General features: G+C 39.5%; 1 protein-coding gene across 6 annotated transcripts in view; it reads right to left on the minus strand.

The window, feature by feature from the left end:
• Positions 1-7,729: 7,729 nt before the first annotated feature.
• The window catches only part of sema4d (sema domain, immunoglobulin domain (Ig), transmembrane domain (TM) and short cytoplasmic domain, (semaphorin) 4D), a 43,817-nt gene continuing 36,335 nt past the window's right edge, over positions 7,730-15,211 (minus strand). For 4 of the 6 annotated variants that reach the window (XM_086152088.1, XM_086152091.1, XM_086152087.1 and 1 more), the window contains one exon: positions 12,838-14,815. In XM_086152088.1, coding sequence (XP_086008214.1) covers positions 13,815-14,815 — 1,001 coding nt within the window. In that variant the 3' untranslated portion in view covers positions 12,838-13,814. The other 2 variants (XM_086152090.1, XM_086152092.1) reach the window with 2 other exon arrangements.

Here is a 15,211-nt window from a genome sequence, read left to right on the forward strand (position 1 = left end):
CCTTTTAAAAATGCCCGTTTCTATTCTGCAAAAATATCATGCACTAATGTAAAAAGGAACAAAGGAACGTTCTCCTTTCGTTTATTTTTCCTTTCCATTTTCAAGATAAAATATTTTCCTAATAAGCCTTATAATTGAACTGTATCTTCTTCAGCAATATAGAAAAAAAAAGGAAAATTAGCTCTTCAGCCAGAAAGAACAGAAAGCAGATATAGAATCAAAGCTAAAACAACCAGCCATTGGTCCTGCTTGAACTACATGAATGATATGACTCAGAGAAAACACAGAATGAACGACATGGTGATGAGAAGAGAAGAAACCCAAGAGTCTCCTTAAAAGCAGCAGTAATGAAGCATCTTCGTCTCCCCGGCAGCGGAAAGCACACAGCCACACACCATTCATGTAAAATGTCCTCAGGAGCATCTAGCAAAGCCGAAAGACTGACACTCATTCATAAGCAGCTTCCGCTCTCACTCTGCTGCAGATTTCGCACTGCAGTCCCTCCCAACATCTCTCTTTTCTGCCCGGCAAATATAGGGGGGGAGAAAAAAAAAAAAGCAGCTCGTCTGCCTTCTCTCCTCAGAAACAAAGGCAAACAAAAAAAGCAGCAGAGAAAAAGGCAGGCCCTCGTAAATCAGGAGTGGAGGCAAAAAGATAAAGGAGAAAAAGAGCCGAGGACAAAAAGCACGCGATATTTAGCCATTTATGTGAATGAAATAGCGGGCCGGCATACCAATGTTTCTGTGAATGGAAGCAAGGCCTTTCTGCCTCTGCAAGGCAATCCCTAGGGATGGCATGGTCTTATCCAATGAGAAGCCAGCTGGATGACTCATTCAGGGGAGGCTTGCAGAATAGTGGAAGAGACCATTCAAAATGCAGGTGTACATTTTCTGTTTCTCTCAATTGGCTTCTTAAAATGCATCGTACATCATCAGGTATGTGTCGCTTGCATAATCTAATCAGCTAATGCTCTTTTAACAGAACAATTAATGAGAAAAAATATCCGGGACAGAGAACAACACTTAAATGCCACCAGGTCACTGTTACCATTATCAGCTCCTTTTTCACATTTCTGTGGACAGTTGCCGCCTACACATTTAATTAGCAATTTACAGTCCGCAAGTACATGAACAGATAGTACCAATTTACAAAAACAACAATCATTTTGAGCTGACTGTTCCACGTTTTACTCATGTTTTATACAATTAATTTAAAATTCTAATTCTTAAAGCAACAGTCAATGGATATTTTTCTATCATTCGCAATTTCACCTGACACCAAGCATACGTTAATGGCAGATACAAACAAATGCCCATCATGATGTAAAGTCCTGGTCACTGTAACTTGGGCTTCATCTGTATTTTAGCTCCTGATTTTACATGTTTTAAATACAGCTGGTGCTGATGAGAGACGAATGAAATAAATATGGAACTCATGATTCTGTGGGATAAACAATTTCATTGCTGAATTAGCAATTATATTGTAAACTAAAGGGGGTATAAGGGCAAAAAAAAGGATTTCTATGATATTGAGATTTTTTCAGCTATAATATAGATAAGACTTTATGTATATAGAAGAAAAATACTCAAAATAATGAAACAGGTGGGTCTGGTAAATAAGAAGTATCATTTACGTCCACGTTTTCTAAAATGATAAATGGAAAGCAGGTCCAATAAAGTGTCTGAACAGAAAGCCGACACAGCCTTCCTGATATGGTATAATTTAATGGTCTACAATTTAAATAATCAGATTTTCCTCTAACAAAAGCCAATGCCCATTATTTTATCAATTATTTGAATTGTGAAATATTCCAGTAATATTAAATATTTCAGATAAAAATCATGCAAGGGGAATGATAAACATACAAAAGCTGCAATCAATTGGGAAAGAATTCTGATAATATGTTCGAGTAGAGAACAGCCCATATAAGTAAACCGAAATAAACACACAATCTTTACAGTGAAAATCCCCAAATTGATACAATAAATTAGTGATAGAAATCTAGGTTTGTTGTAGGTTTCTAAATAGCATAGTGCTAATACATGTCAATGCAATGTATGGTGCAGGACAGTTACCCTTAATCAATATTTTAATTTTCAGGTCGATAGTGTGCATCGTTCATATCGTATTGATTTCAAAAAGACTGGGAAGGAAAATTTTAAACATCAGACGATAACTGGGCATTGACTGAGTTTCCTTCTTACCCACTGCTGACATGATGAACGCTGACATACCTGTTTATCGCCCCCCAGCGGCAATTAATGGGTCAGTACAGTATCAGGGTGGATGGTGGGGGTCTAACCGTACATAGGCCACAGAGCACCTATCCAAAAATAAATGAAACAGTACAAAAACAAAAGAAATTAGCTGCTCTCCTGCTGCAGAATGAATTCCATAGGACCAGTTTTGTGAGATTTACTGACATCAGGTGGTGAAGCAGCAGACTGCAACTCCCACCTTATCACGGCGGGGACCCATGCAGATTTCAAGGGCTAAATAAAAATATTCCAAGGCCACTTTTCAGTTACAGTTAATTTAGCTGCACAAATTTACAGGAATGTAAACTCCTTAAGAAGGCTTTTCCTGATGACTAATGAAAACTGTGCATTTGTGAGTATTATACTCTTCCACATGCTTGAGTGACCACTTAGTGGTCACGGTAGCAGCTTAACCATTGAGCTGCCTTTACAACAAAAGCTAGCCTCAAGCAACCATTCTAAGTAACTGACAACATAAAAAAAAATGGAAGAATTTACAAAACGTGCTAGCTTACAAACATACTGAACTCACACCATTTAACAGATCAGAAAGACGAAACGTTTCGTCTATTTATGTCAAGTTCACATTCTGTTTTTAAGACATACACTTAAAATAAGGAGAAAAAAAAGAGATTGGGAAAATAGCATCCACTGGAAAGGAAAACAGGAGACTCGTCTCCCCTTGACTACTGTTGCCAGGTTACCAAAAACATTCAAAAAAGCAAGAGTTATTTTCAGACAAGCGAGAAGTACAGTTGCCCAGTATTGTAGAAGACATACAAAGTGTTAAAATATGACCATTATTATATTCATTATTCAACAAAAATAAAAATGACCCAACCCATCACTACAGATTGAAATATTTAAAAAGATTTGTCACATGACAAATGTAATAGAGGAAAACCATGATGAAAGTTTTTAATTATAGGCTAAGCACATTAAATGTACTTTCTCCATTTTATTTAGTGACGGCTGATGTTGAGGGCCAACTGATTACAAGAAAATAATGAATGCACCTCTAAAGGCAAATGTTGTCTCTTTTTATGGATATCTTTAATATCAAAATGGTAAATTTTTAAATCCTCTAGTCAGCTAATTCAGCTGATTGAAATCCTTTAGGTGACCTGTTCACATTTTAAAATCACAAAAAAAAATGTTAAAAAAAAAATTAGCAGGAATGTTCTTGCAATAAGCAAGAAAAAACTATGTCTGACAGTCATTACTGGAAAAAAAAAAAAAAAAACAAGAAGCCTCTCAGAAAAGGAAAAAAGAACAAAATACCAATGTACATTTAAATCTGAATTCATGAAAGTTATTCTGGTCTTTTTCAATATCCTGCGGTTGTGTTATAATAAAAATATGTATCCTACGATAAGGGCAGAATGGTGTCGCTACATACATTGACCAGCAGGGTGCACTCCAACTGAGTGCACTTCACCAGTGCTGGTAGAGGAGGAGGAGAGGGAAAAATGTCACAGCTGGTCAGATGGTTGCCTTGCAGTTTGAGTGAACTTGCTTTCACATTAGTTACAAACAAATGTCCACATTAAAAAGGTCTACTTTTATTCCAGCCCAAACAGACACTGCATTAGTAACAAGTGACTTCTTCCTGTCTGGAATAAAAACTTTCATCATTCTAAAAGTCCAGTTTCTCTCAGGCCCTTTTGCGAATCTGTGTAAGTGGGGTGAGTTTTTAAGGTCAAGTGGCCAAAGACAAAGAAAGAATGGTTATGGTCACATTGCGTTCAGGTCACAACCTTTTTTTTCCTTTTTTTTTCTCAGCAGAAAGCAGTCCACTACATGACAGCAATATATTCAGTCTTGATTCATACCACATTCAAATTGTAATGGTAACAGAAAACCAATAAAATAAACAAAACTGTAATTTCAGCATATATGGCATGGATCACTAATAATAACTATGTGAACAAATTCAGCTGTGACAGTGGGAACTGGCTCCAGCTCTCATCAATCCAGGACTAGGACAATACGAGGTTGATTTGCTTCAACATAAATCATAAATTTAGCTCTGTAGGTGGGCAACATATTGATTCAAAATAGGTTTCATAAAACAACAATATATAAATGTTTTTTGAAAACTCTGCAAGTTTATACCATTTACTAATCTTCAGTTCAATGGTGGTATATATGGGTATTGGATTAAAAGGGCATTCTTGAATATTGTATCATTGTTTTAATTAAATAACCCAAAGCTCACTTTTCCGCTTTTCCCACACAGATATAATATGGATGAGTGACATCACAAAGAAAAATAATGGGGTGAATCAATTTTTTCTGAGAGCAATATTCTTTCATTAGGACACTGTTATACGATACCATCAAATGTTTTACGTGGCCTGAATGAAACACAATGAAAACAAAAACAGCAAAGAAAAGCTGTACCGATAACCTACTTGAAGAGCGACAGTGATGTAAGAATTTCCTGTGTGGACAATTATATTAAAAGCCTTGATTTTCATAACCATGTCCAGGGCATTGTTTGGGCTTTTATGAATGGTTCATTAAAATAGAAAAAGAGACGGAAGCACAAGTGTATTATAGAAGTATGTGTGTCGCTAGCCTCATGCTGTTTTTTCCCCAAACATGCTACCAGACTCGTCTCGATTTGACGCTTCTGCCAGATCGCCATCTTTTTCAGCAACACTATCAGTTCTGCATAGCAACACCGCATGATCTTACACAGGTCCAAGATTTTTACAGTTAATCCTTAATTTTCAGGTCAGTCTGACACATCAATATTTATTTTAAAATGATATCCACTAATTAAGTCCAGCTTTTCATTGTACTTACCTATTAGAGGCATCTTTTCTCCAGTGTGTGGTAGCCTTACGTGACAGTAGTTGAGACAAATTGGCACCTATAGATATGCCATAGGAATGAGTCAGTAACTTTCATAATATTAAGTACTAAGGTGAACAGAAAATAGTCTTACAACACTATAGTTCAGCTCAATTTCTTGATTATTTGACAGCTTTTTTTCAACAATTTCACAATGATCCAAGGATTGTGAGACCTATTCAATAAAGGAATATTTTCATTATTATTATCATTTTAGAAAAGGCAAATTAGTTTTTATATAGCAATTATCTAAATAATACATACATTTAGAATGTATACATTGAACATGTGATGTTTTTTTTTTTACGGTTCACAATAAGAATAACACATGCAATGGGGCGATATCACAGTTTGGTGCTATATGATATAAGCTAACGCCACACCCGTGAGAAAGGAAATATGTATATTAGGTGTGTAAACAGTCTTATAGCTTTTACGAATCGAGTGTGGAGGTTGGCATGAGATACTTCGAAAGCTATTACATGAAAATTAGTATTTTTCTGATGTTTTAAATGGAAGTACTCGTTATAGACTTTACAAAATACTCAATGGACCTGACCTAGCTTCCGGCTGGCTGACCCCGCAGCTGAAATAGCAAAACAAAAACAGCCGTTTCATTAGATGGAAGTTGATGGAAACCGTCGTCATTGAAAGTTAAATTATAATTTAAAAAAATCGACCGGAAAGTTTGTGTGGTAAACATGGACGTAAATTAAACGCAACTCCCGTGGAGACTAATTTTCCACATTTGTTTCGATTAAAGCGCGAAGCTCTTACGCAGCACTTACGTCACCGAGATTAGTCACATGACTCCAATTATCCAATCAGATAATTTATAATCAAGGTCGCTTTAACACGTCTCAATGTATTTACTAAACTTTGCCTTGCTTTCTCTTTTAATTTATTTTAAAAAATCCTTTTGTCTGAAAATATGTATCAAAATTATATCTACTACTTGGACAGATACATTGATGATCACTATGAGCACACGTAAGAGACCCGGAAGTCGACCAACAGAGTCTCATTTCCCCACTTCTTGAATATAAACAGATACACTGACTTAGATAATTAATTCATCTTGGGTTTGGGCAGCAGGGGAATATGTATTCATATTTAATATGAATTATATTGTCATGATAATGATGTTTTTGTTTTGTTTTTTATTTTAGAATATTTAGTATAGATATTTTGCTGTTATCTGTTGCTTAATTTCAATAAACATCTAGACACCGTTTAGGTTTGACATTGACTGCTGCCACGGCTAGTTATTATACTTGAAATAGTTTTCTGTTTTCAATTGTTTTTTTTTGTTTTGTTTTGTTTTGTTTTGTTTTGTTTTGTTTTGTTTTGTTTTGTTTTGTTTTGTTTTGTTTTGTTTTGTTTTTCTTTCTTTTCTAATCACATGGCATGTTGTTCCTTCCTTGGAAAATGGCCAAATATGTGCCAAGATCCCAATTGATTTCTGAGGGTGAATGAATGCAACTGGTTTTGCAACAGACCCAAGGGTTGAGTCATCCATGATCAATCAACCAGGCACACCATTTGATATTTCACATACGGCTCTGCTGTTCTCAAATATATATATTAAAAAAAAAACATTGTGAAAGGAATTTTAATCTGTTGTCACACGTCCCTGTGACATGTTCAAGCAGGTATCCAGTCACTGTGCAGCCACTGTTTGTTATTTATTTACTTTTGAGAGCCCCACATTCTCCTGTTCAGACGACCTCTCCTAAAGCACTGACTCGGTAGCTCATCTAGAAAAATTCCTGATTTTTAGTGTTTAGTGTCTACATTCCTGCAGGTTATTGTCTGCTGAGTGAAAGCTGCATTTCCTCATAGCTCAGATTGTATAAAGAAGTGAAAGAATTCTACTTTCAGCCCTGGAATCTCAAAGAGACGCCTAAAATAACTGCACCACAAACCAGATTTCACCTAAAGAAAAAGCCTTATGGATCCTTATGGAGAATCATAAGTCTGCATTAGTTTACTGGAACATATTGTGTGAAAATTGGGGAGAAAAGTGTCTTCAGTTGGTGTTTAGAAACTGCAAGTTAGTGTTTCACCAGCTTAGTGGACAACAATGCTCCTCATTTTCTAACCTTTTGAAAATGTGGCTTGTCTTTTGTTTTGTTTTTCACTTACAGGGGACTTTTCCAGGGACTTTTCCTTTTATTTACTCCACTTTGTAATTGTGGATTAAATGCTGCTGTTATCTTTTTTTTAACTTTTCCACTTGCAATTCCAGTAGTGGTCACAAGAGGATGCTATGACAGTATCACATCAGAAGTCAATGAGCTTCAGGGACAATATGTATAATTGTTTTCATTTTTCACATATCTAGCATATAAATAGTTCAGCTCATACTTATTTTAACTGAAGTCAGTTGTTGATGATATACTTATAACTCCTACTGTATTAACATTCACTTTTCAAGTTGCAGGTTGGTAAATGATTAAGGAGCTAGAAAGTGCTGACTGCTTGTCTCCAAGCTTTTCCAGTTTCCACCCTAATAACCCTATAACAAATGGCCTAATCGCACCTTTTAATATTCTACCTTCCTGTATGCATGATAAACACATTTGATTAAAGATTAATCACGCAAAAGATCAAATTCCCATTTTATTCCCGATCAAAGGCCAGTTGGTAGTCACAGTTGAAATGTAAAGAAAATTCACAAAGAAGCACAAACTACAGAGAATAAGGTTAAATACAGAGAATAGGGTTAAATGGAGGAGTGTGAGTTTCGCTGCGACGTCACAAATAAGCACAAACTGTGGCAGGTCAACGTTGGATCAAATCCCAAGTTTGAATGCCAGTTGTAAATTTGTATTGCAATTTTAATGATTTACACCCCTCTCTGTGAAACGGGAGTTAAGCTCCAGTTAAATAAAACCTAAACAAAACTGTCACCCAAGGGCAGCTCTCTTTCTTCCTGTGTTTTGGTGCAAATAGTTTTGTGCTGTTACTGTGGAAAAGAAGATGACAATTAAAGAGCAATGAAAGTCAAAGATTATAACCTGGGGAAAATGTCAGATTTGCAACGTTGCCTTGCAGGATTGGACTCGGGCTTCGTGGGACAGAAAATCACACAAAACAGTAAGGCTGTGCTTCAAATGAAAACATTATCATAAATGCTGAAGCCCAATATTATACTTAAAACAGATTTGTTAATTTGGAAAATCAGGTTACAGTGTTTCCTCTGCAGACTCCCACTTATAGCTGATTAATTTGTGACACTTACATATTATAGCAATATTGTTACACATTTTTTGCAATTTTCTGTCTTTTTTTACACATTTCATGCAAATCTTTAAATCTTCAATATGGCTTGCAAGTTATAAGGCAGTAAAATACCCAAATTCTTTATTTTTACATAGCTCTGTAATTTGTCATATTAAAAAGAACTTTCAATTTATAGATTATTTTTCCTCCATTATTCTCCAAAATAGAGACTTTGCTGAACAAATTAGTGATGGCATGAAAAAAAACCTGTAAAACATTTGCTCTGTGTGTAACAGCATTTAGATTTGGAAGGCAAAAGTCCTGAAGATGTTTCTATTTATGAACAATTCCAAAATAAAATATTACGGTTAGACAACATTTCAGTATAATGTGATGACTTGCCCTGCCTTACTCAATGGGCCAAAACTGTCACAGATGCCACGCTACTACTATGTCAGCTCCCTGCATAACAGATGTACCCTGTAGTGTTGCAAACATGTTCTTTTTCAGCAATTACGATAGAGAAAAAGGGTCGGTGGAAAAGGCCGCCTGTATGATCTCGGACTGAAACCACAATAAGACACATCTCCTGAATTTTGATAGGAGTATGGGCAAGCTAGAAGGCAGAATTTAGTTTATCTGCCCATCAGCGGTGACGCCGGGATGTCATATTCCCATCTGTTTAGTAGTTTCGGTGTCAAAGATGAGGTCGGCTTTCTCAACTGGACTCCGCCAACAAGGTGAGCAGGTGACATTGTCATTGACCTCAGTGTCCGTCACAGCTCTCCTGTGGAGGAAGAGCACGGAGACATCAAGGCGGCGTTCAGCGTCGATCGTGGACGACCTCCGTACATGCATTTAAAACCCACAAAAGAGCGAAAGTCCATCCACGTGAAGTCGATCCTCCAATTTCAGTGCGTAACGGCATGAAAGAAAATGGTCGTTTGTTTGAATTATCAAGCCGAGTTGTGAATGAAGGTGTAATCGAAATTGAAATCGGCAATGGCATGCAGGATGTTCAGGTTTTGCTCCCCAAAGCTTAGTTATTCTAAAAACAAAGTGGGATTTTTTTTTTTAAATATAAGTATTCCTATTCATGTTTCATGAGTTGTTTATTTCTAAGAATTCTGAATTCAATTTTTAGCTTTAAATATCATTTCTTTATTTATTTCCAAGTAAATTCACATTAAATTGACAATTAATGAATGATACATCGAAAGGGTCTTCGATTTCCCCTCAAAACATGCAACGGCACGTTTTATACACATATTGATTAGAAAATTGCCGCCAAGCCATTTTTGTATTCTATTTATAAGCCACGACAAGGTATTTGTCATGCATTAAATTTCCCCATTTGGGCCCATAAATAAACTGGAGTTAATGTTATTAAAGGCTTGTATCTAAACATGCTTTAAGTGATGCAGTGTGATGTTAAAACATGAGAGGATGGTTAATATTTGGGAAAAGAAAACCCTTTCATTCGACAGATGTAATGTTAACAAATACTTTGCTTGTTTTGCGAAAGGATTGGTGAAGTGTCACAAGACTCGTTGCTCTACAACAGGATTAGTGTATAGATCATGTGCTCGGGAAAATGCAATTATAGGTAATGCAGTTAAATCTGATGGTTGAAAGCTGCGGGAACCGCCTGTTAATGGATTTGCTCTGCAAGTGTCTGGACTCTTTAATCTGAAATAAAATCATTTTTGAATAAAATTACCCTGCATTTTCACATTTCTTCTGTAGTGCGTGCGTACCAGCGACGTTCGAATCAAACCAAACCCAGACGTGCAAGGTTAGGTTCAAACTAAGGAAGCCTGGAAAGAGGCCACCATGGTATCGTGAGAGAACAACCCCCATGCAAGGTCATACACCTACCAAGGCTTTTTCCCATCTTTTAAGCAGCTGCTCGTGCTCTGTGAGTGCATTTCTCCATTGGTTCAAATCCCTGGATGCAATGCTCTCTTCATCTGTCGAATAATCAACATCTTAATGGAGTATATTCCTCGTCTGGGACCAGAATCTTATTCCTAAATCAATGTATTTGTATCATCCTGACTTTCCAAAGACTGCACTGATATTCCCATAAATAAAATATAGACATGTTGGACAATGCCTATCTAGAATTTAAAAAAAAAACTTAAACCAGCATAGAACTCATAGAACTCAATATCATTTTCTGCTAACTTCTATTTATCAGGTTATTTATTGCCAAATTCATTTTATGAGCCGAATTAGCCCTCCTTCAAGAGTAGGAATAAATAAAATCAATGTAGTAGTAATCCAGATTCCAGTTGGGTATTTTATTCCCAGAAAAATGGAATACTTAACGCCAGCAATGTACGTGGGATGTAAAAATCAGTTTGAATTGAAGTTTCATCCATAGATTTGTTTAATCAAATGGGTTTAAGACCCAGGTGATTGACAGTTTCACTTTAGTACCTCCCATGAAAGTAAACACTGGTGCTACTTAAGTGAAATTAAAACTTCAGTTAAATATGTAAAAACTGGTCATTTCCATTTCAAAGCATTTGAGTACATCCGTCTGCTATTTAAGTCGACATGCCAGCGACCAACAACACAGAATATGTATTGTAAATTTTTTGCATTGTATTTTTTATAGATATATATTAATACAATCATCAGAGGGTCCATTGAGTCTCCTGAACCAACACAGATTGGAGCTGTATTTACAAAGCTCCATGATGTCATGCACGCAGCACCGGCTGCAGATACCTCCAATAGTGAGTTGGAGGTCGACCTCGGACACGTCATTTCCTGTGCTGGCCTCGGCAACACAGTGGTAGCGTGCGTCCTTGATCAGTGGCCCCGCTCGGAGCCAGCTGCTCACGAGTACCTCGCTCTGACCCAGCGGGCGGCGGTACTCCATTATGGGGGTGTCCAGACTGTGCCCGTTTACTAGCCAGTGAATGTGGACATCACTGGGACCTGGGGGACAGAATCGCACTTCGTGTTGACCCCTGCTGATCCAGACGCTTGACAGACAATCCACACGGAATGGAAACCATGACATTTTACAGTTTGTTTGTTTTGCTGCCAGGATTAGATTCAGTTTAGGTTTGTTTGTACTTCAAATGAATGAGCGCAGCATTTTTACTGATGTCCCAACAGTTCTCTTGATACGCTCCATGTAGGCAAAAGGTGAAGGTAATATAGCAGAAAAGATACATGAAGTTTATGTAAACTTCACTCTCAAATGTCATTTCATTAAAAAGAAACTGAAGAAGAATTCCTCTTTGGCAACTTTTTTTTTTTTAAATTTCATTTGACAGCACGACAGATTCGCGCAATAATTAAGTGTCTATGTGGTTTTTGTTATTTTTTTATTTTAAAATGGCAACTGCCTTTGGAATTCCTAAATGGAAATTTTTCACGCTGTGAAATAAAATGACGAAACCAAATGAGGAAAAAAATTAAGAAAGAAAGGAGTCTAAAGACCAAATATTTGCATTTGGATGCTAACAATAAATGATGAATATGAAATCATGGATCAATGTATATTGTGTGAAACTATGAATCAGAATCCTAAATTGCTTAGAAACGTATCCTTTTATTCTCTGTGCTAAAAAAAAAAAACAACCAGCGTTCAAAACATTTGATGGGTTTTATTTAGCCTCCCTAACAAGAGCTGCCGCCCAAAAAATACCACCTAGACTCATGTATATCTTCAAACGGTATTTACCATATATACAGATATATTTACATTTATTTTTACAGGCACAAAAAAAAAATCCAGTTTGTTTAAGATGGTGAGATTATAACTGATCGTTTTTTATAATTCTTTGTGTCTAAGGAGATCCTAAAAAAAAAAAAAAAAAGGATACAAAAAAACACTGTGACCTTCAGTTACAGAACATTACAGGAAGTGTGACATTTGATTGTGAATTTCTGGTCGTGTCGCCAGAAGATAAACCCCCGGGCGGGCGGGGGGGGGGTGTTATTTAGACATTCGTTACGTTTAACTCCCCACTCAACGAAAGACGTCACCAACAGCGGCGGCAGTATTAAAAGCACAGAGGGGGAGGTTAAAAAAAAAACAACAAAAACAACAAACAATCCAAAAAATACACTTGCAAAAAGACAAGACGGTGACCGTTAGTTCTGACATGCAGAAAGGAGGAAGGGTTTAATGGTGCAAGTAGTAGAAGTGGGGTTACGGAGGGATCCAAACGGGGGCTGGGGGAACAGGGCGGGCTCAGGGTGTGAGCCGTCGCAGGCACCACTCACCCAGGGCAAGGCAGAAGAGCAGGAAGGCCTCCTGGGCGTGAACCCCCCAGGCCTGGTCCTTCAGCGAGGGAGGCAACAGTCTCACCCCCGCCTCCCGGGCCTCCACGCTGTGGAGCTTTACCGAGGGGGAGGTGAAAGAAGAGGAGGAAGAGGAAGAAGAAGGGAAGGCGGAGGGAGCTCTGCCTCCGGAGAGGGACAGAGAAGATGAGGTGTCGACAGACGAGGAGGCTGTGAAGGGAGGGAGTGATGGGGGGGAAAAAAAAAAAAAACAGGATTCAGGAAAGTTGGAAATCTATAAAAAAAAAGGGGTGACATGCAAAACAGGAAAACGGTCACGCTAGGGTCTGAAAAAACAAACAAAAAACTGTTGTAATAAATAAAAAAAAAATGGAAAATCACAACTACCTACACGACAGGAAAACATTACCACAGATGTGAATCGGCTTAAATAATGATCTTCTAAAAACTTAATTAAAAATATAAAAAAATAACTTCAGATTGTATCCAGGGCTTTTCAAAAAAAGAAAAAAAAAAAAAGAAAAAAAAAACCTGATGATTGACATTGTCAAGCATCGTGTCATGTTGTATATTTTCCTATTATTGGACCACTGAGGAACCGACAACCAGTGGGAGTTAGTACACGGGGGTCGTCGGAGGTCGTGGCAAACCTCGTGAAGGAACGTCGACTTCGAAGGAAGTAGAAAAAAAAAACAAAAAAAAACAAAAAACACAGTGGTTCGCTTTATTCCAGCATTTTTCCGATCACGCAAATAGTCCCTCGCCTGCCGGTTTCTGCTCTTGTCCTGCAAACCTCCACTGTGGAGAAACCGGGCCGCGACACGCCGAGCAAATCTTCCCTGAGAAATTCACCATAATGTTGAAGCGTTCGCCCGTGAACAGTAGCATACATTTTTTTTTCCTGTGGAGAGACACCCGAAAGCATCGAAGGGATCCCCGTTGGCCCCGGGCTGTACAAGCAGCTCCAATCTGGAAAACATCCCGGTAACTTACCAATTTGGTAAACAACGTTTCCAATTTGGAATTTTTTTTTTTTTTTTTTTTTTTTTTTAGAAATAGCTTTTCTCGCTGGACTGATCCGCCTGGAGTGGGCGCCCGCTTCCGTGAATATCCCAGTCCGGTGCCGGACCCGCATCTTTGAAATGACCCCGAGCGACGCTGAACGCTTTCCCCCCCCCCCCAAAACGGGAGCGGTTAGCTCCCCGGCTAGCAGTAGGGCTCGTCCGCGTCGGCAAACTGGATGGGCTGGGAATCGCAGTCCACGTCGAAGGGCTTCTCCTGGGACAGGCTCTCCTCTCCGGCGCTGTGGGACGGGATCCTACCGTTGCCGCACTCCGGCTCCGTCTCGTACCCGGTGTCGCGGAGCGCCCGCAGGTTTTGACTCCCGTTCTGAGTCGGCTGCTCGCTCATGTTAATTTTCTCCGTCGCGGCGGCTTCCATGAGACCCGCCTCGCAGGCCCGGTACTCGGGCTGATTGGCGCTCTTGTGGCTCCCCAGCAGGGCGGCTCGTAGCCGCAGGCAGGGGCCCGGGAGGTACTGCATGTAGCAGTTGTACGCCATGGCCGCCAGGAACAAGAAGAAGAACAGGAGGAAGAGGAGGAGGAGGGCCATGGTGTTGTTGTGCTGCAAGTACTCGGCCGCCGGGTAATGCGTCTCCGGCTGGGGAACATTGGCGCTCGGCAGGAGATGATGCTTTGGCTTGTTCTTGACGGTGCTGCTCGGGGGCGGGGTTAGTGAGGTGTCAGTTTGGGGCGGGGACGTAAAGAAGACCGTGGTGGTGTAACCGGGAGGGGCGAGGGCCGAAGTTAGTGGGGCTCTGTCTGTCTCAACATTACCTTCAGCTGCCTGAGCATTAGACGACTCCGGGTTGACTAGGGTTGGGTTCATGCGCTCCGCTTTTTGTGGCGGTCTGGGGGGAAAATCCAGAGTCAAGACGTATCCGGCCAAAAGGCGACTGAAGTTCTTCCCGACAACAGCAGCCCACTCCACTGACCAGCACTCATAGTGACCCTGGTCTTCAGGAGCCACGCTGTAAATAAGGAGACCATTTTCGCCTATGAGGTGGAAGCGAGAGGCCTCGGTGAGGACCGAGCCGTTGGATTTCCACATCACCTGGGCCACGTTGGAGTGCAGCAGGCACGGCAGCTCAGCAGAGCTCCCCGGTTTCACTTTCACACGCTGGAAATCCTTCACGGACACACCTGAAACTGCAGGGCGAAGCAGGGGTTAGGGGTGGACTTCTGCCGAGACGCTTCTCCTCGCGTGCATGGAGGAGGGGTCATCATGCAAAACTAATAGCTTCTGCGTTGTGATCTTATTTTAAGACATTTACTCCTAAATGATGTCCATACAGCTGCCTGGCCACCAATAGGTGGATGTCCAACGGTGATACCGTATACAAGTGGAACCTTGACCTACGAGCAAATCAGTTTGCAAGTATTCCCGAGATACGAGCCGGGGAATCAGTCTTTTTTTCTTTTTTTTTTTTTTTTTGCTTTGTGGTACAAGCTGGGTGAGTAAGCGAGGTGAACGTTTGGCCACCGCTGTCAATGACGTGCCTTGAAAAAGTCGGATGCGGCACCAGCCACTACAGAGCCCGGGAA

This window comes from Fistularia commersonii, chromosome 9, assembly GCF_037954325.1.
Source record: "Fistularia commersonii isolate RoL2024-O1a breed Wild chromosome 9, RoL_Fcom_v1.0, whole genome shotgun sequence".
Taxonomy (NCBI): domain Eukaryota; kingdom Metazoa; phylum Chordata; class Actinopteri; order Syngnathiformes; family Fistulariidae; genus Fistularia; species Fistularia commersonii.